This window comes from Poecilia formosa, unplaced genomic scaffold (assembly GCF_000485575.1).
Source record: "Poecilia formosa unplaced genomic scaffold, Poecilia_formosa-5.1.2 Scaffold158, whole genome shotgun sequence".
NCBI lineage: Eukaryota > Metazoa > Chordata > Actinopteri > Cyprinodontiformes > Poeciliidae > Poecilia > Poecilia formosa.
Genome location: NW_006800097.1, coordinates 254,247 through 281,676, shown reverse-complemented (window position 1 = coordinate 281,676; position 27,430 = coordinate 254,247). Strand labels below are relative to the sequence as shown.

The 27,430-nt window shown below is 36.6% G+C and overlaps 6 protein-coding genes across 6 annotated transcripts in view; 2 read left to right on the top strand and 4 right to left on the bottom strand.

Annotated features, from left to right (window-relative positions):
* LOC103146392 (H-2 class I histocompatibility antigen, Q9 alpha chain-like) overlaps positions 1-27,430 on the bottom strand; it is a 285,415-nt gene that overhangs the window by 177,650 nt on the left and 80,335 nt on the right. The gene's annotated exons all lie outside the window — the stretch shown is intronic.
* Positions 1,831-10,394, bottom strand: tap2a (transporter associated with antigen processing, subunit type a). The gene is given in 11 exon segments (XM_016677533.1): positions 1,831-2,387; positions 3,447-3,583; positions 3,876-4,035; positions 4,171-4,344; positions 4,500-4,688; positions 7,439-7,567; positions 7,682-7,879; positions 8,904-9,109; positions 9,204-9,334; positions 9,416-9,530; positions 9,800-10,394. Coding segments are annotated over 11 exon segments (2,220 nt in total). The 5' UTR covers positions 10,380-10,394; the 3' UTR covers positions 1,831-2,186.
* On the bottom strand, positions 11,219-13,662 carry psmb9a (proteasome 20S subunit beta 9a). Its single transcript, XM_007564312.2, has 6 exons — positions 13,411-13,662; positions 13,253-13,320; positions 13,015-13,146; positions 11,927-12,056; positions 11,572-11,713; positions 11,219-11,470 (listed from the first exon to the last, which is right to left on the bottom strand). Exons 1-6 carry the CDS (start codon positions 13,459-13,461, stop codon positions 11,343-11,345), a joined length of 651 nt encoding a protein of 216 aa, XP_007564374.1. The 5' UTR covers positions 13,462-13,662; the 3' UTR covers positions 11,219-11,342.
* Positions 14,325-17,563, bottom strand: psmb12 (proteasome 20S subunit beta 12). The gene is made up of 6 exons (XM_007564314.2): positions 17,441-17,563; positions 16,989-17,059; positions 16,502-16,633; positions 16,207-16,336; positions 15,053-15,197; positions 14,325-14,796 (listed from the first exon to the last, which is right to left on the bottom strand). Exons 1-6 carry the CDS (start codon positions 17,486-17,488, stop codon positions 14,669-14,671), a joined length of 654 nt encoding a protein of 217 aa, XP_007564376.1. The 5' UTR covers positions 17,489-17,563; the 3' UTR covers positions 14,325-14,668.
* On the top strand, positions 17,556-20,589 carry LOC103146406 (proteasome subunit beta type-7-like). Its single transcript, XM_007564315.2, has 8 exons — positions 17,556-17,642; positions 17,912-17,999; positions 18,445-18,542; positions 19,119-19,259; positions 19,371-19,486; positions 19,719-19,777; positions 19,979-20,130; positions 20,466-20,589. The coding sequence occupies exons 1-8, from the start codon at positions 17,581-17,583 to the stop codon at positions 20,575-20,577; spliced, it is 828 nt and encodes a 275-aa protein (XP_007564377.1). The 5' UTR covers positions 17,556-17,580; the 3' UTR covers positions 20,578-20,589.
* Positions 21,124-26,086, top strand: psmb8a (proteasome 20S subunit beta 8A). Its single transcript, XM_007564316.2, has 6 exons — positions 21,124-21,406; positions 21,647-21,788; positions 22,277-22,388; positions 24,722-24,851; positions 25,349-25,553; positions 25,761-26,086. The coding sequence occupies exons 1-6, from the start codon at positions 21,257-21,259 to the stop codon at positions 25,847-25,849; spliced, it is 828 nt and encodes a 275-aa protein (XP_007564378.1). The 5' UTR covers positions 21,124-21,256; the 3' UTR covers positions 25,850-26,086.

Sequence of the window (27,430 nt, the reverse complement as noted above, 5' to 3'; positions counted from 1 at the left end):
TATGACACAAACATGCAGGCAGGTTTCCAAACAGCCAGACTGAACGAAAACCAAACTATGTTTACAGGAAACGACTCTCCAGGTCAGCTCAGGCTACGAAGCCCAACCCATAAATACAGAAATGCTTTCGTTTTCACCCTCTGAGATAAAATGCAGTAAAATTTGTCATTTTTCCACAATTTTTACCATACAAATAAACTTGATTGATTGATTTAAAAGCAAATATAAGCTACTTTTTATGCATACTTTTAAAACTGGTGTAGTTAGAATTTTTATAGAATGAGCAATTCAAGACAAATACTAGACTTGAAAAAATAAAAATGCTTGTATAACAGCTCTATCAAAGTCTTAAATTAGTCACTGTAATCACAATGAACAGAACAGAGGTTTAAGACTTGAGCAGAGGTTGGTAGAATAGACTAAATTCGTACTCTAGTAAGCATTACTTTACTTTTATTTATTTTTTTATTTATTTTTACTCAAGTATACAGAAAAATGACTAAAAAAGTTGGCAAAAGGCTGCACAAGTTTAATTAAAGCCTCTGATGTAATTTGTAAAAACAAAAAACAGGTAATTAGGCAAGCATTTATATAAAGTTATGTGCAAATTATGGTATTTTAAGAAGAATATAAGGAATGAGTGAATATAAAATACAATCTTTACTAAACAACAAAGGAAGAAGAAAATATTTCAAAATCAATTTTTTTCTTCAAAATATACTGATTCCAATTAATCAAACAAACCTTATTTTGTTCAGGACTTTTCATTAGATCAAAACTTAAACAAATACTTACAGTAAATATATATAAGTGTACTATTGCAAAGTACTTCCAGTAGCAATAAATATTATTTACTGCATTATTTACTGATCTCCAAATGGTACAGCAGGCTCAGAAGAGAAAAAATTTCATTAGAACACTAAAGTTGTACATACACGAAGTCTCACTTTAATATAAACTGTAAATGTGAATCTGTCTCCGTTTCATTTCTGGTTGAAACGAGGTTGTTCTTTGTTTGGTAAGGTAACTAGAAGTGAGTAGAGTTTCCAAAAATTGTAATTAAGTAAAATTAGCTGCATTTCAAAAGAATATTATTAAAGTAAAAGTACAAAGTATGCTGCACTAAAGCTGTTGTTTTTTTCTATACGTTACTCAAGTAAATGTAAGTAGTTACTATCAACACCTGCCCTTGAGACACGTGACCCTAGTCTCCATTTTTTGATTGCACAGTTGTAATAAGATGGTGTTAATTGTTTTCAAAACTGAACTCGGTCTCAAATAATCGAGGGAGACAATGTTTTGACCTAACCGATGAACCGATTGCTTATGACACCAATCAAAGGCAGCTTCCCTCATTCCTGTTTCACTACCAAAGAAAATCAAACTTGATAATCAGGGACTTTCCAGGTCAGGTTGGACAATAAAACCCATCCCCCTAATGCTGAGGCTTGCCATCAATACTTCTTTCATTTTGTGCACCAAATTAAAAATCTGTGAGCTCGCCTAAATGTAGTAAAAAGAACAGATTCTGGTGAATACAAAAACCTTAAGATCAAATCAGAATACCAAAAAACTAACTGCTGAGTCTATTCATAAATTTAAGAAAGGTAAATCTGTTAATATGAACTATAAGGCGTTTAAATTCTTTTTAGCTGTTTTAATTTTTTTAGGTAATTTAGGTGAGAAAAAAAAAGAAAAATCTTTGGCCAGAGCTTATGTTCGACATCGTTCAATGGATCATAACTGAATGAACTTAGCAAAAATATTTTCATATTATTATAGTATGAATCAGCAGTAAGTAACAGACTTTTGACAAAAAGTCAGAAAACATTTTAGTTGCTGATTAATCTTTTATTTGACATATACCTCCCACAAAGCAACCTTTGGCTGTTCTGATAATAAATGAAGATTTATAACAACATTAACCTGCTGGGTCAATAATTTCCCAGAACATTAATCAGAAAATTAGTTCATGAATTCAAATCTAATCAGAACTAAGTTTCACTTCATGATTACATCAAAAAATTTTAAAATAAATAAAAATGCAATCTGTAAAAACATTCCTAGCGTTCACACAAAACTATTTGGAATGTATTATATAGAAAAATATATTTGTCACAGCGGGCATAGAAAACACGTCCTTATTTCACATTTAGCCACAGTTTTAGTACATTTATTTTTTTACATTAGTTCACTGTCTCATCAAACAGCTCATTTATCAGTTTACTGTAGCTCCCCTGCTGCTCCATCAGCTCCTGGTGGGTCCCTTTCTCCTCCACTTTACCTCCTTTAACCACAACTATCTGATCCGCATTCTGGATGGTCTTCAGTCTGTGAGCGATCACCAGCAGAGTCTGGTTGGGGCAGCTGGCCAGGCCCTGAAGAACCTGCACAATGTCAACAACAAATAAATACATACATTAATTATTAATTTATTCTGGTTCATCGTGTACAAAACTAAGAAGTGAAATAGCTGAAAATAATAAAACTAGTGTATTTGCAAGACAAATGGTCAACAAAAATCAAGGGAACCTGTAACTTGTTTGCTGGCTGCAGAGCATTAGATCTACAAAATAATAATAAATATGCAATTAATGTGTTTATTTATTTCCTGTCCATGATTATATAACCCAACTTAAAACTCTTAAATGCATTGGCATTGTATGTAAATCACTGGATTATCAACCAAAATTACTCTTAGAGCTTATCGACTGTCTTATGCAGGAGATCGCACAAGAAACCAGAGCAACATCTGAAGCTTTGTAGGCCTGATATGCTTCGGTGAAAGTCAGAGTTTATTATTAAGCAGTATGAAAAAGGGTATGTAAAATTACTTCCATGGGTGAGTTCTGAATAAAAATAAAATCTTCATGATCTACAAGACTATAGGAAAATTTTCTGTGTACTGATGCAACAAAAAGGTACTTTTTTGAGGGTGTGCACCACCATTTTAAGATGCAAGATGTTTTATGAACATCTTGCATGAAACTAACAGAAAATCCACAAGCGTCCACTCCAACTGTCAGCTATGGTGATAGTAGTGTGATGGTCTAGGAGAGCTTTGTTTCTTTCAGATCACGTATACTTAGAGCCATGTTGGTTTGGTTGGCTTTTTTTCTTTAATAATTAGAAAACTCAATTCTGTATTTTGTCAGGGTATTTCTGTCTGACATTAAACTTCATACATCATCTGAAGCATTTAAGTGAGACAAAAAAGTAAAAAATAAAAGTAATCTACAAAATAGTAATCTCTTGAATATCATATTAGTTATCAATATAGTGATATCAAATGTGAACATAAAATAAGTTCCAACCTCTGACAAACACCATTCTGATTAATCTCATGTTCCTCATCACTTTACACTGCCTGCTGCAGCATGCTGCTAACATAACTGGATTTACTTCAAAAAGTAGATGCTGAAGCTTTACCCCAAATCCCACTATACCTTGTTTTCACTCTCGACATCCAGAGAGCTGGTTATTTCATCCAGAATGACAACTTTCGGCTCTCTGACCAGAGCCCGAGCGATGCCGATCCGCTGCCTCTCGCTTTTAGACAACTGACCACCACTCTCACCAACCTCTGTCAAATTAGCAATAAGATAAAACAACATGAAGAGGGGAAGTATGAACTAAAGAGACTCAAAACATATGCACAAATTATCTTAAATACCCTGTCTAAACTGTTTACCTTTTGTTCACAGGTAAATCTGTACAAAACAAATGTCTAATATAAATATAATTTTCTAACATCCAATCTTGATCATCCAATACCTTTTCTACTTTCATGATCTCCTTAACTCCAGATGTAAAATATATTTGTGCTTGCACTCAGCCATGTAAACAGGATGAGAGATGAAGTCAGACCGGTTTACCTGTGTCGTAGCCTTTGTCTAGTTGGTGAATAAATTCATGGGCGTTGGCTTTGCGTGCTGCTTCCTCGATCTTCTCTAGTGAACAGTCAGTGAGTCCGTAGGTGATGTTATCTCTGATGGATCCAGAGAAGAGGACGGGCTCCTGGCTCACCACTGCAATCTGTTAAATATATATTTTTTAGATTTTGTAAGTAACACTCTTTACATATACAAGGAAAAAACAGAAGATTTATTTATTCTAGATTAATAAATTTAAAATTATTTTAAAACAGAAAAAGAGGATTTTTAAAAATACCTTCTTGTGGAAGAAGTGGTGATTGTAGGACTTCAGCGGTTCTCCATCCAGTAAGATTTCTCCATCTTGAGGCTCATATAATCGCTGTAAGAGACTCACACAGGTGCTTTTTCCTTCTCCAGATGGACCCACCAGAGCAGTAACCTGACCTGGCTTCAACTCCAGGCTAAAGTCCTGAGGCCAAAACAGAGACCGATAAAACATCACAACATGATGGCAATATTTGAAATTAAACTAGATTTTATAAACATACAAATTCCTTTATCAGCTGTGTTAAAATGGCCACATGGCTTCCTCAAATTAAACCTAAAAGTAGCAGTTTTTCTCACTTGCAGTACAGTTTTCCCAGGGTTCGAAGGATAAGCGAAGTTCAGACCACAGTAGTTGATGCGTCCTTCCAGCTGATCTGGTTTCAGTTTTCCATCTGTGCTGATCTGAGGTTTCCGATCTATGTACTCAAACACTTTCCCAGCTGCCATCACCGAGTTCAGCATGTCACCGAAGATATATGTAAGAGTCTGAAAGATAACAAACAATCTCTATTAGACAATCTGGAGGAGCACTGTGCAATGTGCTTCAAAATGGTTGCATGAACCAGGTAGAGGGTCAGGTTGCCTTGTAGTGTTGATGGCAGATTTGTTCAACAAAAACATAGGCCATATCTGAGTCAGACAAAAGACAAACTGGCCACAATAATTATAGAGAAATGAATGGAGGGAGAACAAAAAAATCTAGAGGTAACCAGAGAAAAAAACAGCAACAACCAAGTCAAACAAACAAAAATATTAACAATAGGCATAAGAATACTACTTTATAATACAGACCATGATATTGATGATAAAATAAAAGAAAAAATTATATTTCGACTTCAACCATAACCTAAACAGCAGAACATATTATAGTCTTAAGTTACTACAGGGGCATCTTAAATGTCTGCATGTAATTTTCATCATCCAATGCTCAAACAATTCAGAGGATACTTAGACACTACAGTGCATCATTAAGTTGTTCATGAGTTTTCCTGAAGTTATTAAAGCTCAAAATTCCTACTTGATGCAAACGTAGAACCTTATTTTGAAAATAAAATCTTGTAATTAAGAAAATAGTGTATGTGCTTATTAAACACAAACTGTATTTTAAATGGTAAAAGCTTGTATTTTTTATTTTTTTTGGGTGTGTTTGAAATCGCTATTACTTTTTACCAGTGGTGGAAAAAGTACTCAAAAAATGTATTTAAGTAAAACTACCACATTAACATTTTACTTAAGTAAAAGTAAAAAACTACTGGCTTTTAAAAATACTTAATTATTAAAAGTAAAAGTACTTGCTGAATGCATTACCTAATCGCTAATATCATTAAGTGAACCGATCGTATTAATTTCAATACATCAGTAATGTGCCATTTTAATGAAAAATGCCACAGATAAAGCATGTTTTTATTATGTTTACTCTGTAACATAGTTTAGACTTAGATATGTGATTCTATGCATCATAATTTCAAGAGATGGAAACATCTTGTCTCCTGTCCTAACAGCATGAACTTCACTTTTTTGCCACTGGTGGCTTTTATTTTGAAAGAAATCCAACTGAAAGGGTGACCAGTTGAGGACATGGAACCAAGGAGCCACTTAGCAGAGTTGTAGTCTAGGCTACCGAACCCGAGACCGAATCTCGGCACCCCACGCTACATGACACAATAAAATTAAGTGCACCATTCAAAACTGCTTCTCAAATTGATCTGAAAGATCCACATTTCCATAAAAACACCTAGATATTAAATACTTAGAGCTGAAATATACACTGCTCAAAAAAATAAAGGGAACACTCAAATAACACATCCTAGATTTGAATGAATGAAATATTCTCATTGAATACTTTATTCTGTACAAAGTTGAATGTGCTGACAACAAAATCACACAAAAATCAAAATCATCAATGGAAATCAAATTTATTAACCAATGGAGGCCTGGATTTGGAGCCACACACAAAATTAAAGTGAAATGTTCCCTTTTTTTTGAGCAGTATATAATTATATACATATTTATCCACCACAGAGGTGGTGGATAAAGAACAGAGGAAAGCCGTTGTGGTGGATGTAGCAATACCAAGTGACCACAACATCAGGAAAAAGGAGCATGAGAAACTGGAGAAATACCAGGGCCTCAGAGAGGAACTGGAGAAGGCCTGGAAGGTGAAGACCACAGTGGTGCCTGTGGTCATCGGGGCCCTCGGGGCAGTCACCCCCAAACTGGAGCAGTGGCTCAAACAGATCCCAGGAACAACATCAGACATCTCAGTCCAGAAATGTGCAGTTCTAGGCACAGCCAAGATACTGCGCAGAACCCTCAAGCTCCCAGGCCTCTGGTAGAGGACCCGAGCTCAGAGGATGAAAGAGACCACCCACGGAGGGTGAGAAGGGAACTTTTTATATATATAAAATAATAATAGCTACTGCAGTGTACACAGCATTACAAGAACACAGAACGTCTCTCAGTGAGGCTTCAGTCCTATGAACCTTAGTAAAGATCCGTCCAGAAGAATCGGATCGTTCCTGAATGTCATATTACTATATTTCACTTTGGTTACAGCGTTGTCCCATAAATGCGACACCTCAGTCAACACCTCCACACAATAATTCAGCGCATGAGTGACAACTTTTTTTCATCGCTAATGCAACATGTGTCTCAGTCAGTACAGCTAGCTTTGCTAGCATCACGTCCGCAGATCTTACCTTTCTTTAAGCTTTCCTTCCAAGTGACGCTAAAAGTTGGACTAAATCCCCACCGTCTGTGAAAGCGAAGCGCTGCTGGTTTTACATGTCGCCATATCTTATGATTTATGCAGCTATTATCGATTAGTTAGACATCTTCTCCCGCTCAGAGGAAGCCACTGCGCATGTCTGGAGCTCCGCGTGCGAGTAAAGGTGGAGGCGATGGGTGACAACAGACACTAAGTCACGTTATTGCTTGGATTTTACGGCGCCACCTTAAGACCCTGAACTTCACATTGTAACGGAAAAAAAGAGCAACGCGACTTGGATGTAACGAGTAACGCGACAGTTTAGTAGAAATGTAGTGAAGTAGAAAGTACAGATACTTACTGTAAAATGTAGTGGAGTAAAAGCAGAAAGTATCCATTATTAAATCTACTTAAGTAAAGTACAGATACACGAAAAATGTACTTAAGTACAGTAAAGGTACTTCCCACCACTGTTTTTTACCATTGTTACAATCAAAAATATCAGCTGACAGCACAATGGTACACCCACCCTAATGTTGTTTCCAAGGTCTGACTGGTAGATAATGAAGGAAACCAGGTTCCCAGTGGTCATCTGTCCCATTTGGATGAAGAGTCTGCCATAGTACAAAATGAAGACCTGCATTCCCAAACCTGTCAACTACACACATTAACAAACTGTGTTAAAAAAAAAAAACAGGTACAGGTGATATTCACTTAAAGCCTTTGATATTTTCTAAAACTTAATAAACCCACAAACAAACAAACTTCTTACCCTCCTTCCGAGCAGATAAATAGCTCTCACAGTGTCCCGTCGAATCTTTAGTGAGTGTGTTTCTAATAATCGTTTATCATAGCGATCAGCTTCATGCTTTTCTGTGTTGAAACTTCGAACCACACGGATGCCAAAGACAACCTCATTTGCAGAGTCATTTGTTCGAGCCATTGAGTCCTGCATTGCCTGAAACAACCGCTGGGAAAGGAGTAAAAGAGAGGAAAACAAAAGATTTCTGTAAACTGAAAGTTTTCCTGGATTTAAATAAGTGGACTTGACTTTTATACAACAAAACTACACTAAGTATATATTGATGCAACTTTGCATTTAGGTTTTTTTTTTTTTCCAACAGAGCAGTTCTAACTCATGATTTGCAAAATGTATACACCGTCTGTTGTCAGTACAGCCAAGTACAAGTCACAGTACAGAGTAAGAGACTCAGGCTGACACTTTCTGCTAATTTTGAAGCAAATAGTGGTGGTGCTGTTTATGACTGCCAGTTCAGAGCTTATTCAACTGTATACTCTTGACATAACTAATTTGGCTCTCCAGAAATTGAATCCAGATAAATAGGATACAACAATGGATAGTAAACTTTTGGCTTGGAGTGATTTGATAGTCTGTCTTGCCAATGAATTCTGAATTTCATTGAAGGACAACAGCTTAAGGAGGCATAATGTCTTCATGAATCCCAGCATTAATTTATATTCTGTATAACATGATGCCTTAAAACTATCAATGTGTGAATAACCATATAAAACATATAGATATTATTGAGCATTGCCAGCTTTTGTCCATACTGATTACCAGACAAACACAGTGTTGTCAACCAGATTAGCAAAAGTTATTTTAGAGTTTAACATGTCTGCAAACAGCTTTGAATATGGGTTATAAATGTTTATCTGTGTTACAGAAAATTATTCATAACACTGACATATTTAGATTAAAATATGTCAGTTTTAATTTGCCCTATGTTTCTTTTGACTGATAGACCTTTAAAACAGCATAGCCAGAGTCCTGATTTTAACCTGATAGAGAATCTGTGGAGGGAGGTACAAATTAGGAGGACAACAAGGAGACTTTCCAAACAGTATAATATGATACCAACAACCATTTGTTAATCATTTTTATGATAAAGTCATGTTGGTGGGCTTTCGTTCACACTAACATATAAAGGACATTTGAATGTGTACCAAATTCATTCATCATCCATTGCTGCTACCTGATAGTGAGTGTCATACAAGTTCTGTATGAGACCGGTTATGGGGGTTTCCATCAGTACAAGGAATGTAAGCTTCCATGACAGACTCATCATCAGGGAGATCATTCCCATTGTCTTGATAAATGTCCTCAGCATCACGTTGACATTCAGACACACTGTCCTTCCTGTCAGAGTTGTGTCTCTAGACAACCTGGACGTGATTTCACCTGCACAGATAAGAAAGATGGTCATCAGTCATCCTGTTAATGTGTCCTTTTTATTTCATTCTGTGTGTTGCAGTAACTTAGGCCAATATATTACCTGTTTTTACCATTTCAAAGAATCCAATCTCCTGCTTGGTCAAAGCTTCAAACAGCTTCACTTTGATTCTGCATGTAAACGAACTGATGGCACAAAGTAATACACCCCCTCTGCAGCCAGCACTCACAGAACTACAAAGCCAGAGAAACAACATGTACATTTTATTCAGGCATGTGCAGGTGGACACATTCAGAAGGTTAATTTTGCTTCACCTTCCCACAGAGTACAGGCCCATAAAGAGGAGAGCTGTGAAGAATTGAGTTTGTTGGTAATCACTGCCGAGGATGTCAATGACTTTTCCTGTGTAGAATGGGATGAACATCTCACCTGACGTAAAACGGACAAACAAAAACAGGAACATGTAGTTTTGTCATTACATCATATACACCACTGCTGAGAAGCAGAAATGTATCCTAAGTTATTTAATTTCTAAACAGTTTTTAAAGTGTGTATGCAAAAAATACAAATAGTTGAGTTTGTACAGAACAAAAAAATAAATAAATAAAGGCATTGTAATAATATGTAATTTGAGAGTCACTGATTATTTGTTTGCACTGTTTTGTTAGCATCTTATCAATCATCTTATTTTTACTTACAGATAACTGCCAGTGACAGGAACACAACGCCTCCGAACAGTTTGGGATAATCAGGCCTGTACAGATGCAGAACCCTCATGAACAGAACCCTGGACTTCTGTTTCTGGGCTTTACTCCCAGCCTCCTCGTCGCTGTCCGGGATGGTGATCTCCCAGAACAGCGCCGCTCCGAGCGACGCTCCGGCGAACATCAGCCAGCAGCGAATATCCGCCACCGGCCCACATGGGCTCTCCTCCCGGTACAGAACCCTGGTTCCGGTCTCGTACACCGCTGGAAGCAGACTGTAGGCTGTTATGAACCGGATCAGCAGCGGGCTCGGGTCTCCCAGAACCAGCAGAGTTGTAATAGTTACTGCTGACCATCGTAGAGCTGCTGAAAGCCACAGATGCGCAAAAAGCCCCAAAACGTTGTGAATCCCAGCAAATCCTGATGCGTAATATAAAGAAAGATCAACACAAACTGCTAAAGTCAAAGCGAAGACTTTGTGAATTGTTGTTCGGTCTTTTCCTGCCATGTTTCAGCTGCAGCCGTCCTCATATGACCTGCTCTGCTGTAACTACAGCGTTACTTTCAGTTTCATTTTCTGGCAAATTTAGGGGTTTCCCTCAAGTGCAGTGGAGGACTAGTCAGTATTTTTGCTTTCACATTCAAAGATCGCCACCAATATTTTAGAATTTTCCATTTTTAATTTTTCTAATAAGGGGAATCTATGAATAGCTGTAATTGCATTAAAAATATTATAGCGCTTTCATATTTTACAATCTGTGACCCTAATGATTTGTGAAGTAACTGAAATTTCCAGATAATATGGAAAAAATAAATAAATGTATTGTACATGTAATTAATTAATTAACTGAAATGGCAACTAAACTTCCAAAAACAGGAAGGTCCAAGATTACTTTCCCAGCAGCCATCACAGAGTTCAGCATGTGACCAAACGTTTAAGTGTCTGGAAGAAAACAACTCTATTAGACAATCTGGAATGAGTTGTGCTTTAAAGACATAGCATGAACCCCAGGCCCAAAAATATCTCTTATAAAAACTATCCTGTCTGTTCTGAGATTGTTTCAGCTATTTGTTTGTCTTTAAGAAGATATAGAACCTCGAGATTCTTGTTTGAATCAACCTCTGCACTTAAAAACAACCATATAGTATTATGGGTGCATCTATACAGCATAGTGCATGTGCTTGCTGATTAAACAGATTCTGTATTCAAGAGGCACATTGTATGAAATGTTTTACCAAGAAAGTATTTTAAATAGCTACTCTGCTGCTGATAAGTGTAGTTTTAAAAACACAGTTTGTACATATTTCCCCGTTGTGTTATTACAAAAGCATAACATAAAGTTATAGTTTAATACTTTGTTTTTCCCCAAGTTGCAAAACTATACTTGAATAAAACTGTAAAAAAAGCTTTCAGATTCAGAGAGAACTGCAATTTATTTGATTTTGATAAATGTACACTGGTTCAAGGTTTGGAGCCCAACAGTCCAGTGAACAGACACATGTATCGTAAAAAAAAAAACTGACAATGAAAGAAAAATCACTGATCAAAAAAGGTTGGCAGGTCATTTCCCAGAATGACTTTCTCCTCTGTGCCATGTTCGTCAATGGTGACCAAATATGCCACGCCACCACTGGAGCCGTCACGTTTCATGGCCAAAGAGAGAGCTGCAGAATAAGAACAGAACAGTATACTTTGATTAAAAGATCTGCACTATGACATGTTGCAGAAAAGTTTTAGTTTATCAGAAGAGATTCAAAACACCTACTGTTAACCACAAACTGCTGACACTCCTTCTTATTCATTCCTTTTCGATATTCAGCATCAACAAATCCATAAACATAAGAGCTGCCTGAACCGCCAACAGCGAAAGGCTGTCTGGTCAGGAGACCTTTCAGGGTGGCAAAAACCTGCAGGCCAGGCAGAGACAAAACAAAGAAGAAAATAGGAACAATTAAAATTAAAACATATATGTGTAATATTAAATGTGCTGATAATATGAGTAGCCATGAGTATACCTCAACAGCTGTAAGGGTATTTTTAATGTGACTTTGAAAAGATTTTTGACTTTTAAGTTAAATTTAAAGTTTGTTTTCTCTAACAAACATCTTCACTTTACCAACCTGTCCTCCTTCTCTTCTGTCCCATCCAGCTACAATGAGATGAGCTGACAGCTCCTCCTTATACTTGTATGAAATGTTCTTCACTAGAGTGGCAGCCGAACGAACCTGTGGGTCCTCACCGATTTCCATGCTGAGAGAAGGCATAATATTCTTTAGACATATTGTTGTAATATTGATAAAACATACTCTTCTAACAAATCATATTGTTTATTTTTATATGTCTCCTAATTAAATATTTGGTCCAAACTAGAGAATTCATTCTGTATTTTAAACACTAAAATAAAACATTAGTGTTTTTTGTTATTTTTACTGAAATTTAATAAAATTATTTGATATTTTTTTATTTTAGATTTATTAGCTTATACCAGGTTAAAGTATTATTCTGATATTTGACAAATATGTTTTTGGTTATTTAAATCTGCAGTATGTAACTTTTACAAAAAAAAAATCACATATTTACTAAAATTATAATTATGTTGTGACAGAACAATAAAAGACAGATAATCTGTGAAAAACTTAAACTCCTCTTCTTTTTCCCAGTGATTCCAGTACAAACCAGGGTTGCAAAAACCTGCAAGTACACCACTCAGTCAGAAACAACCAAAGTCAGGAGGAGGTTCTTAGCATTGTCAATCACCTTTGTGTATGTGCCACTCACATCCTTCCCCTTGCTCTCTGTTATGCTACACCCTGTTCACCACAATGAACCTGCATGAATGCTAAAGGTAGTTAGCAAGGCCACCGATGTCTGTCTGTTCTGAGATTGTTTCAGCTATTTGTTTGTCTTCAAGAAGATATAGAAGCTAATTTTAAAACTGTGTACTATTGGAAAGTGGGAAAATAGTGTCAGAGTATTTGGTCAGGAAAATAATGAAAATAAAATACATTCTGCGAACTATTTTTCGCATTATGTTGAGGAAATTCTATGCAAATACTGCGTGGAAACACTAAGCTGCTTAAACTATTATTTTAATTAATTTCTATATGTAAAAACAATGCTCAGTTCTTATTGTTTTCTGTAAACTCTGTGGAGAGTCTAAAGAGCTTCGCAGCCGCAGGTCCCTCACACCTGACCTCACTGCGCTCACCTGTGGACATCCAGCTGGTAGTTCACCATCTCAGCGATGGTCTGAGCGTCTGCAGCAGATCCTGACAGAGCACAGTAGATCTTATCATGGAGTGGAGACAATTTATTCATCACCCTGTTCACCACCGACTCCCTGGACGGAAGAACCCAGTGAAACAATCAGTAACGGTGAAGGGGAGATATTTTAAATGAATTCAGAGAATCCTCATTTACCGACGATGTAATAAAGTCCAACTTACCCTGCAGACACTCTGGAGTCAGAGCCCAACACGACCCCTCCATTAAACTCTATGGCAATTATAGTTGTCTAGAAACAGAATTAAAAATCATTTTACCGAGACATTCACACATTAACCACCCAGAAAGTTTCTTAAACATATTAAACTCGTTTACTTACTCCTGTTTTCACCTCCTCGGACAACCATTGCGGCTCTGCTTCTCCCAACATGGCAGACAGTTTTTAACGACGACACCGACAGTAAAGTACAGAAAATGACTAGAGCTGGAAACAAAGCGACGCTCAAGAAACAGTTTGACGCGGTTCAATACTCATTAAGCTGAAGTAATGCTTATCGAAGCCTTTTGTGTATCAAGCTAGCTTTAGACTCAAATATCAGACTCCATTTTTTTTCCTGAGTAAAACCGAAATTGAAACCTAAACTCTTCCTCCTCTGCAGCGAGAACAGACGGGTCTCACTGCCAGCTTCAGATTAGTTCTCATGTTTGTGCTACTTTTTATGTTTTATGCAAACCAAATGTTTAAAACTTTATAATAATGAATGTTTAAAATTTAAATGTCACAATTGCTAATAACATTTTAGAAGCTATATTCACAGCTTATGCAGCTGTTTGCTGAGCCATGTTTGTCATTGAAGTGTGATCCTGTGTTGATGCTTTTTAATGACTTGGAAATTTGGGCCCATATGTCAAATGTTTAAATGCCAGTGTGACATTTTTATATATTTATTCATTAAAAACAACATAAAGCACATTTTGAAGCTGGGACAGCATTTATCAGCAGAATTTTATTTCACTAATAATTACACTTTACATTCGGACTATAGAAAGCCTTCTTTTATTTTATTTATTTCTTACTTTAGTTTTTTTATTTAATTTGTGAAGTGGTCATACAAAGTTTGAATGTCATTGCCAGTTGTAACCACCGCAGTGTAGCTAAATACAATTAAAGTATCTTGATTTTTGACTATTTAAAAATGTAATACTCCAAGCTAAGACAAAAGAGGAAAAATAGGGTTATGAAAAGTCAGAAAATATTTTATCTTTACAATGAATACCAAACACTAGTATGTTAGAAAATGAACATTTATTTGTTTGTTTGTTTTTTTTTTGTTTGTTTTTTTGGGGAGGGGGGAGTGGAGGCAGCTCAGCCGCTGGACAGTTCATATTGACAGACTCAACTGAGATACAACATACAGACTCAACCAATTCATTTAATTCCTCATGAAAGATTAACAAAAGTTCAATAAGAGAACAAACTAATTTTAATCTGAAAAATCTGAAGTTGAGTGAGGAATTTTTTTTATATTGCATTCTTGTACATGAAAGGATATGTGGCATTGAAACTGATCGTTTTCTAACAAGATTTAAAGTGGCATACACACAAAAAAGTAAAAAAGGTAAAATAAAAAAATCAATCATTCATCATTGAATCTTGGCAGCTTGTCTCCAGGTACAACCACATGCTCCACCCCTTTTTCTGTGATCACCACCAGGTGAGCAACACCTCCGCTGACGTTGTCCCTTCCCATCGCCAGAGCAAGAGCTGCAGAGAAAAGAGAGGAAAAGAAAGAGGGAACAAAACTTGGGTCAAGTTTAATAGTTAAAAAGATAGATCATACATGCACTAGTTGGTAAAATGTAATAACAACAGATAATGAAAAGATACATTTATACTTCCTGTTGATCATTTTTATGTAATTAAAGTGTAATATTTTCAAAACAAAGTTAAGCCTTGATAAACACCATTTCAATGAAGAAATTATGAATGCGTTTGAATATTGGTTTAAATTTATTAGTACCATTAGTGGCAAACTGCAGACATTCCTCTCTGGTCATGTTGGGTTTGTATTTAGCATCAACGTATCCGTAGATGTAGGTACTTCCTGAGCCGCCGATGGTAACCTGCTGACTGATTAACATCCCACCTAGAGACACAACATACACCTGGAGGAGGAAGAGAAACATCAGCAATGCAGTTAAAGGAGTTTGAACAGATTTCAAAGTATTCACACACCTTCAGTTTTTTCATATTTCTTTCAGTTGATAGCTGCATGTATTGTAATGGGATCTTATGTAAAACAACAGCAAGGTCTATAGTGATATACCATCAAGTAACACGTTATTGAAGGGAAAATAATAAAACAATTTCAAGTATTTACAGTTAGAAAACAGAAGAATATGGTGTGCATTTGTGTTCAGCTGCCTTTATATTTCTAAATAAAACCCAATGCAGCCAGTAGCCTCCAAAAATCACCTAATGATAAATAGAGTTTTTCTGTGGCTGTGAGGGAGAGCAAAAATCAGAGAAGCAACCAAGAGGCACATGCTAACTCTGGAGGAGCTGCAGAAATTCACAGCTGAGGCTCAAGAATCTGTTCTCCAGACAGCCGTGTGTGAGGCACTCCACAAATCAATTCTTCATCACTGAGAAGATGGATGAAGCTAAATACAGGAACATTCTGGAAGAAAACCTGTTGGAGTTTATAAAAGACTTGAGACTGAGGCTGATATCTACCTTTCAGCAAGGCAACATTCCTAAATATACAGAGCTATGATGAAATTGTTTAGATTAGTTCAAAAAGGCATAATCAAAGTCCAAACCCAACTCCAATTTTTAATATGTGGCAAGAAACACTGTACATTAAATCTGACAACAACTTGGGCAAATGTGTGAAGAACTTCAGTCTCTAGAAATGTAGTTGAGCAAATATACATGCATATGTAACAGGAGAATAAAAGGCAGTTCTGCGTGAATGCAACACACAGCATAGATTTTTTTATTTGTGAAAAACCTGAAAGCCTCTGTAATTTCCGTTTCATTATGTACTACTTTGTGTTGTTTTTTCTATACAAAATCCCAATAAAGTACATTAAAGTTTGATGATGTTGTTTGTGTAACAAAATATTGAAAAATTGAAGCAGTATGAATTTATGGCTGTGCACTGTGACCAACCTGTGGTCCTTTCTTGCTGTCCCATCCTGCTGTGAGGAAACCAGCCTGCAGCTCATCTTTGTTTTTATAACACAATTCTTTCAGAACGGATGCAGCTGCAATCACCAGAGGAGGACTCTCCATCTGTACACTATAACAGAAAAAAAAAAACGTTATAGATATATAACAATATAACTTAGAATGGACACTGCAGGAAAAAGGTGACATACATCTTTAATTTAAAAAAAGTTGGTCAAAGCTTGATCATGATAGAAATATTTTTCCCTTTTCATGGAAACATGTTGGGTGTGTTTACCTGTGGAAAGACAGGTGAGACTTTGCTGATTTGATGACGGCTTGAGCGTCTGCAAGTGAACCAGCCATGCAGCAGAAGATCCGGTCATGAACCTGAATCACCTTGTTGATGGTTTTAGAAGATACATATTCCCTAAACAAAACAATGATAGAGACAGATTTATATGTAATATGCTGACGTTTTATTATTTCAAACATATTTTTTATATGATACTGGAAACAAATTACTTTGGGTTCTCACGATCACTTCAAGTTCAAGTATATATATATATAGTATATTTTTATGCATATTTCTAAAATCGGAACTGTAGGCTACTGTCTAGTTCTCATCATTGGGACATTTGGTATGATGTCAGAGAAAAATAGAAGATGTTTTGGATGTAAATAAGATTTTGAACATAACGTTGACCTCTATGTCATCATATATTTAGTCATGAATATGACTCTCTCTCTGCTATAAGATCATGTAAAGTGACCCCTTTCCTCACCCTCCAATTGAAGCTCTGGAGTCAGAGCCAATCACAACCCCTCCATCAAATATGGCAGCCAAGATGGTGGTCTGCAGACAAACAAAAAACAGGAGATACAACAGCCATAAGACAGACAGGTTTAACGCATGCTGACGTATTCATTCATGCAACCTGAAAGAAGCTATGAATCCTGGGAAGTGGAGTTCTAAAGCTCAGGAGTAGTGCGAAGATTTTAATCAAAAATTTAAGTTATTTCTTGTAGGAACTTTGAAATGTCCACTCGTATATGAGCTTAAATGTGAAACCTTAATAACTCACTATAAAGCATGATCTAAATGATCTGCCTTGATAATTTTCAGGTAAGTTTGGCATCATTTGCACATGTCGGTCTCTCTCATCTTTGCTCTGTAAAATTATACAAGGGAAATAACACCATATGGCAATTATTGAAACTGTCCGGATTTACTCACCCCTGTGCTGACTCCTTTGACTTTTGAGTCCGTGTAGTGTTTCTCCATTTTCTCTGTGAAATCGAAAGAAAGAAAGGAGCCGTGACGCTCAGAACAGCGACCTCAACCGAGACGCGGAGGGAAGCCGCAGAAAATCAACTATGGCGCTGTCAACTGTCCTCGAAACTCCCGGAGCTGGGTTTAATTTTGACAACGCGACGAGGTAAGAGCTTATCTTTGACGATCATCGGTTAAAAGAATCTATTAGTGAAGAAAATGATTGTTAAACTGACAATTAAAGCAGGTTTACACCTGGATCAAAAGCGAAAGTAACTTTTTTCCTTCTTGTTTATCTGTTTTATCAAATGTGCACAATGAAACTCTGTGTAATCTTTGTTGGTGCTATTATTTATAATTAAATATTTTACCAATAATCATAAGCTCCCTCCTGCACCCCACCCTCACTCACCCTCACCTCCTTCTTCTCTCCAGAAACGCTGCGTTAGAGGGTCTCTTTAAAGGAGGACAGACACCAAAACCTCTGAAAACTGGAACCACCATAGCAGGAGTTGTGTTCAAGGTGAGTGTTACTGTATTAAAAATAGCAAAAATAGCTTAATAGTGTTAGAAGTTAACACACAGTAGGATGTTTAAAAAAATCACAACCAAGAGTTATTTTTATTAAATAAAGTTAATAAAACTACAATGATTTTGTTTTACTCTAATTTTAATAAGCAGCTGCATCACCTATGAGTACACATCAAAGCCAATCCTAAGGACTTTAGTACTCATGTTAGCTTCCCCACACTCTAAAATTTACACAGTAAAAGTGGGTAAAACTATAAGATTTGAAACATTTTGAAGGGTGCATGTTGCTGCTCAGTGATCTGTCAAGAAAAATATGAAATACAGCTGTATGACAATAACTTTATAGTTATTTGAGATGATACAACAATATTAAACATATTTGCTTAATGTAAGTTATAAATAGTTGGACCTTCACCTTTTTATTTTCTGCTGTGTAGGATGGAGTTGTCCTGGGAGCCGACACAAGAGCCACGTCCAGTGAAGTGGTGGCTGACAAAATGTGTGAAAAGATCCATTTCATTTCTCCAAACATTTAGTAAGTTTGATGAGGTTTGATTGGAATAAACAAGTGAAAATATGATTTGGATAAAAAAGTTTTCTATAATATCCAACCATCCATAGGATGTTACATCATTTGTATGCCACTTTTCTTTCCTTTAATGTAGATTAAAATTGATTATAAATAAAGAATAATTAATAGGACACGTTAACAATTTGAATAGTTGCTCCATGGCTCAGAATACAACTCCTGCTATGGTGGCTCTAGGACTGTTTGTCGCAGTCTTTCCTCCATATACTTGTCCTCGGTTTCCTGTTTTGGCACCATTTGTTGCCTTTGCTTCCCCTTCATTTAATAGCAGTGAAGAAACGGTAGAGTCATATCATTTTTAATTGAGAATCTATAAAGGAAATACTTCTATATCACATGGAAAGTGTGTTAAGAAGGGTATTAAAATAGAAATTACAAACCATGGAGATCCCTTTCATTTCTAAAGCAAAACAAACTACAAAGATAAGCTACTGCTTCTTTCTTCCTCATTCAAGAAAGCTAGATCCCTCCTCTGGTTTGTCTGTTTTCTCATCATCATTATTTCATCTCCTTGTATTTTAGTTGCTGTGGAGCAGGAACAGCCGCAGACACAGAGAAAACCACAGAGCTTCTGTCATCCAACCTCTCCATCTTCTCCCTGAACAGCGGGAGAAACCCTCGTGTTGTCATGGCTGTTAACATCCTGCAGGATATGCTGTACAGGTTAGCACTTTGTGCATATGTGGACATCTCTGTTGGAATGACATAAAAAACAGCATATTTCTTCTTATTTTAATATTTGTGTGTTAATCTTATTTGGTGTCTTGTCCCCAGGTATCACGGTCAGATTGGTGCCAACCTGATACTGGGGGGAGTGGACTGTACTGGGAACCACCTGTACACTGTGGGTCCATATGGAGATGTAAATAAGGTCCCTTATCTTGCAATGGGTATGAAACATAACTCTGACTAATAAAAAGTGTTACATTATTGCCAACATGTATCCCTTTTGTTAAAAATCTGCAGAGATGCTCTTTTCGTTGTTTAAGATAATTAAAACATGCTCTTCACACATTGTCTTGTGACATTTTGTTTTTTAATATGCTAGAATAATTTTTTGTTTTTATATTGAAGCTAGGATTAAATAACAGTTTCAAATCGTATTATTTTGTGTTCACACAGGATCAGGTGATCTGGCTGCTCTTGGGATTTTAGAAGACGGGTTCAAACACAATCTAGAGGTATTTTAAAAAGCTTATTTCCACATGGTGAAATGTTATTTTTTTCTGTCACTCAATATCAGCCACAAAATAATTTCCTGCAAAGAATAAAATTTGTTACAAAAACATTGAATCATAGTGGTTTACTCCACTATATTGCAGTTCAAGCTTTGTCTGCCCATTTGCTTCTTTCTCAGATTATTCTTTCTTTATCTCTGTCAGCTGGAGGAGGCGAAGGAGTTGGTAAGATCATCCGTCCATGCAGGCATCATGAGTGACCTCGGCTCAGGCAACAACATCGACATCTGTGTGATCACCAAGCAAGGAGTGGACTACATCAGACCCTACCAGGAGTCAGAGTACAAAGATGACAGGTAGACTTGAATAACTCTGAGTAACTCTCGCCAAAGGTTTTTAGAAGAGTGGATTTTAATCATTTTTTAAACGTGTCTTCAAACCACTTTTCTTTTGCAAATATTTCTCAAGATGAATCCTTAAGCAAGCTGCCACTTTATTGTGCAAAGCAAAAATTTTAAATTAAGATGTAAATTAGAAGTCTTTACATTGATTACATCATGTAAGGTAAAATATGATTTTGTGATAAATGTTTAGCACATTTCAACTTCACAGTACAGTATGAATGAGAAATTTTATAAATTATATTCAAAATGATTTCACATCTGATTCTTTCTTACTCTTACTTTTGTAGGAAAATGAAATACAAGTATCGTCCCGGCACGACGAAGGTCCTGACAGAGAAAGTTGTTCCATTAAAGCTTGAGATCATTCAAGAGACTGTGCAAAAGATGGATACAGCTTGACCTTCAATAAAATACCACAATACAGGAAATCTCGACATGCTTTGGATATGATGGTGTAACCAAAGCATTTTTCGAAACATTGACTTTGATTGTCAGTTTTTGTGGAATAATTCAAACACTGGAATGGGCTACTGTCAGGATTTAAATGTGTCAAAGTTCTTAAATACAGATTAAAGTTTTGATCACAGATTGTCAATTTGTTGTTCTTGACTTTACTTTCATTCTGATTTATTAATGCAGCACCTGCACAGCTTTTTGTTTTATAACTAAAAAAACATGGCTTTATAATCTTCCCTACCTTCTTGCAAACTAATTTCTGCTCTTCCGCATGGAGACTGGTGATGGCGAAATAGGCGTTTTTCTATTGGGTTAAAAGATGTCAGGCATCGCATATTGTCTTAACTTTACATTAAAGATGAATTGTCATTTATTTTTTATATTTTATGTAAAAAAAAAAACATACAGCATGGAGCATATAGACATTTATTTCAAATTTATTCATACATTAAATACAATTTACGGTATTAAAAATTTCACAGATTTCTTTCACTTTCGGATTCTTTGTCACGTATGAGGAAACAATCCACGGAGCTGTAAACTACCGTCGTTGTTTCGGAAAATATTAAAATCTGTGGCAATATAAAGTCGCATTATAATCTAATCTTCTGACAGAACTATAATGGCTCTAGTTGAAGTAAGTGGTTTGAAACCTTTTTCCGAACCCAGTGGGCAGATTTTCGGAACCAGACAAACGCATCTCGTCGACCGAACTAATCATTACAGTTTTGGAACCTCAGTTCATGAATTTGCTGTTCCTGTGGGAGAAGAGGTGAGGATCATTTTACATTCATTTAGAAACAAGAACACTAAATGTTATAATGTAAAGCACTGACGCATGACGTGAATCGAGTTGTTTTACGCGTCTCTTGTGTTGTGGATCGTTAGATTTTATTATTAAATGATAAAGGCGATTAAAAGTGGCTGTCTAAGCTAACTAAAATATTTATCTCATTTTCCATATACGGTGTTAAGTAACATTAAGCCATAATTCTGTTTGCTTTCATTGCAGCCTTCAGGTTTTCTGACCTCCTGTAACAAGGAGGGAGGGGTGAGTATTGAGATGAACCACGGAACGACCACCCTGGCCTTCAAGTTCAGGCATGGAGTCATCGTGGCCGTGGACTCCAGAGCTTCAGCTGGACGATACCTGGGTAAATAATATGGGTAGGGAGAGGTGGAGCACAGGTGCAGTGACTTTAACTGAGCAGGTGCTTTGAGAAAAAGAAAAAAAAGACGACATAAGAATATTTGTTAAAGTGTAACGTTGGAATGACATTTTGCAGTTGTTTCTGCTGATGTTCTTGTCAGTCCCATTTAACTGCAAAACATGTAATTACTCATTTACTTGATACAAAAGTTCCATCCACTAAATAAAATGGTAGCACGTTGTGTTTACTATAAACTTAAACTCATAACATCTGCTTGACAATTAAATTGTTTTGAAAGAAAATGTTAAAGATGACAGTCACTCTGAGGCATTCTCATATATATATATATATATATAGTTGCGATTCTCTAAGGAGTACAGCCTAACTGTAAATTCATTTCAACATTTCTTTACTTACTTTGGATCCACTGGTTTTTAGGCATTAGTGTCTAAGAACCACTTAACTTTTGTCAACTTTTTTTGGCATGACAGCATCCAATGATGTCAACAAGGTGATAGAGATCAACCCCTACCTATTGGGCACCATGTCAGGCAGTGCTGCAGACTGCCTCTACTGGGAGAGACTCCTTGCCAAAGAATGCAGGTTTGTTCTGTGTTTTTAATTTCTAGATGCTCAGAAAAATCACTTATTATTATATTTAGGATCTATGTATTTACACTGAAATTTAAATGTTTAGAAACCTTTTTTGGGCTTCCCTTACTTTCTATTAAAAACATGTAATTTTGAGTGACAAATATATTTTTTTATTATTATCTGCAGTAATAAAACGTGAAAAAAAACAAGCTTCCTCAGATTAAAACTTTTATCCTCATTCACTACTTTTTTTTTTCCAAGTCACTTCAAAATATTCTTGCCAAGCCAAAATATTATTGCCAAGCCAAAACAGTCTGTTGTTCCTGTGAGTTGTGGCTCAACATTTTCAGAATATGACATGCCTTGAGAAGTTTCTGATCACACATGAGGACTTTTTTGGTAATGTTCTAGAGGACAGGCCAAGAAAAAGAGACATTGAGTTCAAAAAGTAGGTTTTATGTATGGACTTCAGATGCATCATCAGACATATCACAACTGTGACCCGAACATGCCCGTCCCGGGAAGACAGGCATGTGATAATGTAAACTTGGAGCAGAGATTCTGTTGACCAGAACCCATTATACGAGGTGCTGTCCATTGATCGCGGTGATTTCACTACAATTGGGCCAATTTGGTCATGTTGATTTGGGCTGCAGTATTGTAATAACACCTTGTTGTTCAACCAAAGTTGAACAACAAGGTGTTCAACCAAGTTGCATGTTCACATTCACATGAATATGCAACTTAAAGATCATGGATTATAGTATGTTGGAACTGGGTTGACGTAAACCTTAACTGACTCTACAAGACATGTAAAGTCTTTTTCCAGCAACGTTATCACACCAGCATCAAGAGAAGGTGGATGGAAGACCCCACAATGGGATGTTGCTTTGTTACTATGCTCAAATGTCGTTTTGAGTGCAGAATGACCTACTGGTTCTATTGAGGTTCCTCACACATGGAAAATAGTGTCATTAAAGTTGAAAAATGTATTTGTTAAATTAGATGTCTGAGAAGCCTTCGAATATTTTTTATTAATCACAAATTCAAATGTAGAATATTGATATTTTTGATATGTTCAAAACTAAATGTGAAGGATTTATTTAATTATGTGTTTAGATCATCTGTTATGAGGTGGTTATCGTGACTACACTGATATATTGTTGATATTTTTGGCTACCTACAGTATTTAGTGCTGACATTATCCCAAGTCCTCTTCTAATTGACTGATAATTTGTTCATAATGTACTCTTTTGAAATCACAGCTTTTGTGTGGAGTTCAACTCAAATCATAAAAATGACAAACCCAAGGCACCCAAAAATAACTCCTGTGAAAAGCCTTATGCTGTGCCAAGAGGCTTTATTACCCACTATAATCTGGTGTTTTTGTTAAGTTACTTTGCATGACATACTATTTTATATTTGTTCATCTTTTTTGATGATAACTTGTTGTTTCTCCATCCCACAATTCAAACAAGCTTCATCTTATCAGGCATGTTTTCCAAACTGGCATATTAACAAATTAGTCGCGTTATGTCAATTGGTTGTTGAGATTGGACCAGTGCATCTCAACAACCAATGAGTGAGCTGGACGAACCAGTACCCAGAACCTCCACATCTGGTGAACATGTTGCTAGCTGTTGTGGATAAGCTAGCGTACATTGCTGACCTCTGTTTATCTGTTTTCTTTTTCTCATGGTCCTTTCTTTTGTTGTGCAGTGAAATTAATTTCATTTGAGGGTCTTTTTCATTTTGATGCTTATCATTCAGGTTAGTTCCTTTTATATTGTTTCAATTGAAGGAGATCTTTTTGGTGTTGCCTTAAATCACCAGAAGTCCACAGTTAATGTTTGCACTTAGGTGATATAGTTTTAAAAAACTTGGGTAAACACATTTATTTTTGTATAAAAACTATCAGAGTCCATCCATCCATTTTCTAACACCCTTGTCCCCCTTCGTGGGATCGGGAGGTACTGGTGCCTCTCCAGCTATCGTTCCGGGTGAGAGTCATGGTCACCCTGGACAGGTAGCCAGTCTGTTGCAGAGACAGATAGGACAAATGACCACACACACACACCTAGGGAGAATTTAGAGAGACCAATTAACCTGACAGTCATGTTTTTGGACTGTGGGAGAAAGCCGGAAAACCTGGAGAGAACCCACCATGCACAGGGAGAACATGCAAACTCCATGCAGAAAGACCGGGAATCAAACCCAGAACCTTCTTGCTGCAAGGCAACAGCTCTGCCAACTGCGCCACTGTGCAGCCCTGTATTAGTGTTATGTTTTACTTTTTATAAATTAATTTACTCATTAACTGCTGTTTTTTTCTTTTTTTTCAGGTTGTACAGACTGAGGAACAACCATCGGATTTCCGTAGCTGCTGCTTCTAAGCTCTTGTGTAACATGATGCTGGGCTACAAAGGCATGGGCCTTTCTGTGGGGAGCATGATCTGTGGATGGGACAAAGAGGTGAGCTGCTAGTGGCTGTCGTACCTCTCATTCTCCTTAAATCTTTGCATAACACTCTAGGCTTGTTTGAGTTATTAGAAAATAAAAGTTTATCTTTTCAGAGTTAGATGTAGTTCTTGTTGTCATATGTTGTTTGAGATTTATTCAACTAAACCAGAACCAGAACAAAGTCCCAAAGATACTGACAGGAGGGACTTCTGGTAGCAGAGGGGTGTTTCTACCAACTCTAAAGCAAAAAATATAGTTCAGAATTGGTTTGAGCCAGTGACATAGAAAGCAGGAGAAGCGAAGAACTGTGCTTAAAGGTAACAATAATTAATCACAAAATTAAGACCTTCCGACCTCAAAGAAATAGAGCTCATCACCAAAGATAAAGGTTAGTGCAATCCATATTAATCTAGTGTTTAGTGTAAATGATGTTTTGATATGAAATTGTGGCTACATTAAAAATAAAACTTAGGTTATTAAAGATCAGTCAACATTTCTGTCTTCTGCAGGGCCCTGGTCTGTACTATGTGGATGAAAATGGGACTCGTCTGTCTGGCCGGATGTTTTCTACTGGGTGTGGAAACAGTTACGCCTATGGAGTGGTGGACAGCGGCTACAGGGAAGACATGACGGTGGAGGAGGCGTATGAACTCGGCCGTCGGGGCATCGCTCATGCTACTCATAGGGATGCTTACTCTGGAGGAGTGGTGAACAGTGAGTATATCTGAAAACTAATTTCAAAACTGATGAATTATGTAGTGTCTAGGTATTTTTTGCTATTTTTTATTTCTCTGAATGGATTTCCAGAATATTTCCCTCAAAATTGATTTTTGTGATAACTCTCTGTGAACTTTGTATCATGAGTTTAGAGAAATGCACACCTGTGTTAATTTGTATTTCTTCTCTTTCTATGTGTTTAAGTGTACCACATGCAGGAGGATGGCTGGATTAAAGTATGTAAGGAGGACGTCTCAGAGCTGATCCACCGTTACAGAGAGGGAATGTTCTGACTTAACTGCTCAGAGCCCAGACCAACCTCAATAGTCTTTTTTCCATCAATGTGTAACCAAAATGAGGGATGATGATTTTCTTTGTTACAATAATTTGAGATGTTGTACTGTACCTTATGGTAAACCTTTTACAAGCATATAGAAAAATTGTTGTACTAGAAACAAAAAAAAATTAAAATAACTGCCAAATTAATACAACCAACATCATTCTAAATAAACTGTTAATATTAAAGTGAATCCTTGGTTCTGTTTTTATGAAAGTATGGGGGAATTTTTCTGCCATAATTCGAGAACACACATTTTCAGTCTGAAAGCAGAATTTCATGTATTTTGTTCTCAAAACTTTTAATACTTTTGCTTACATTTTCAGTTTCGAAGCAAGACTTCATGTCTTTCTAATCAAAACTTGTAATCCTTGTACTCAAAACATCTGGGGCCTCATGCATAAAAGAATATGCAGTTTTCACACTAAAACTTGGCGTACGGACACATTTAGAAAAGTGTGGTGCACAAAAAAATCGGGATGTATAAAGCCGTTTCACACACTTAGCTGTGCACCTTTCCTTATACATCCAACTTTGCTGGAAATAGAGAGCAGCGGCTGGTCCTCCCTGTCGCCACCCACAAATACGTAAATTAGTAAAAATACCTGGAAATCTGCCACCACGAAGCAGTAACCATGGCAGCGTCCTTGTTTGTAGCAGAATAAGTATTTACAATAATTATAATTATATATTTTATTTAAAAGGTGCTTTCAGGGCACATAAGGTCACCTCACAAAAATAGAAATAATATATTTAAAGAAAAAGAAAAATCCAAATAAAAAAAAAAAAAATTCTAAATAGTAGAATCATGTGCATAAATTGTACATTTACAGAATAGAGATGCTTTTTGTCCATAAAGGCGCATTCACAAAGTGGGCAGCTCAACTGAAGTATGACTTCAGGTGGACCGGTACCAGTACTGCATGACTCCTTCTTTAAGTTCTGCTCAGAGCTCCAGGATGATAAGTCCGGGTAATCTAAATGCTAATAAACCATCATCAACATTTCCCAGTAGATCATTATGATCAATCGCTCCCTCTGAATCCCTCCATTGGCGATGTTCTCCAACAGAACCAAAGGGCTCCACAGTTACACTTTTAAAACCATTTTAAAAACATTTAAAACCCCAGCACCAATCCTTTTCTTTATGGGAGGCTTATATAAAGTCCTCCACTGAGGCTTCTGTCTTCCTAGTTTTTCGCTCTATACACTGATGGGCCTTATTTGGAGAGCTACCATCTCTGACTGTATTTTTACAAGTAAGCCAGATGGTGGGTCTAAAACAGAGAGTTTGTGCAACAAGGTTGTTTACAACCAGCACTCTACCCTGGTAAGGCATCTGGGAGTGCAACCACCTCCATTTTGACAATTTGTTTTTCATTTTTTGCTCGATGTTTTCCCAGTTTTTACTTACAATTTCTTTACTGCCTAAAACACACCAAGATATTTAAAACTGTCTGTGGCGACACTAGATGGGAATTCAGATTTTGTGGAAGTTTAATTTTAGTAAATTGCTCAACAACGCCACCCTGGGAAT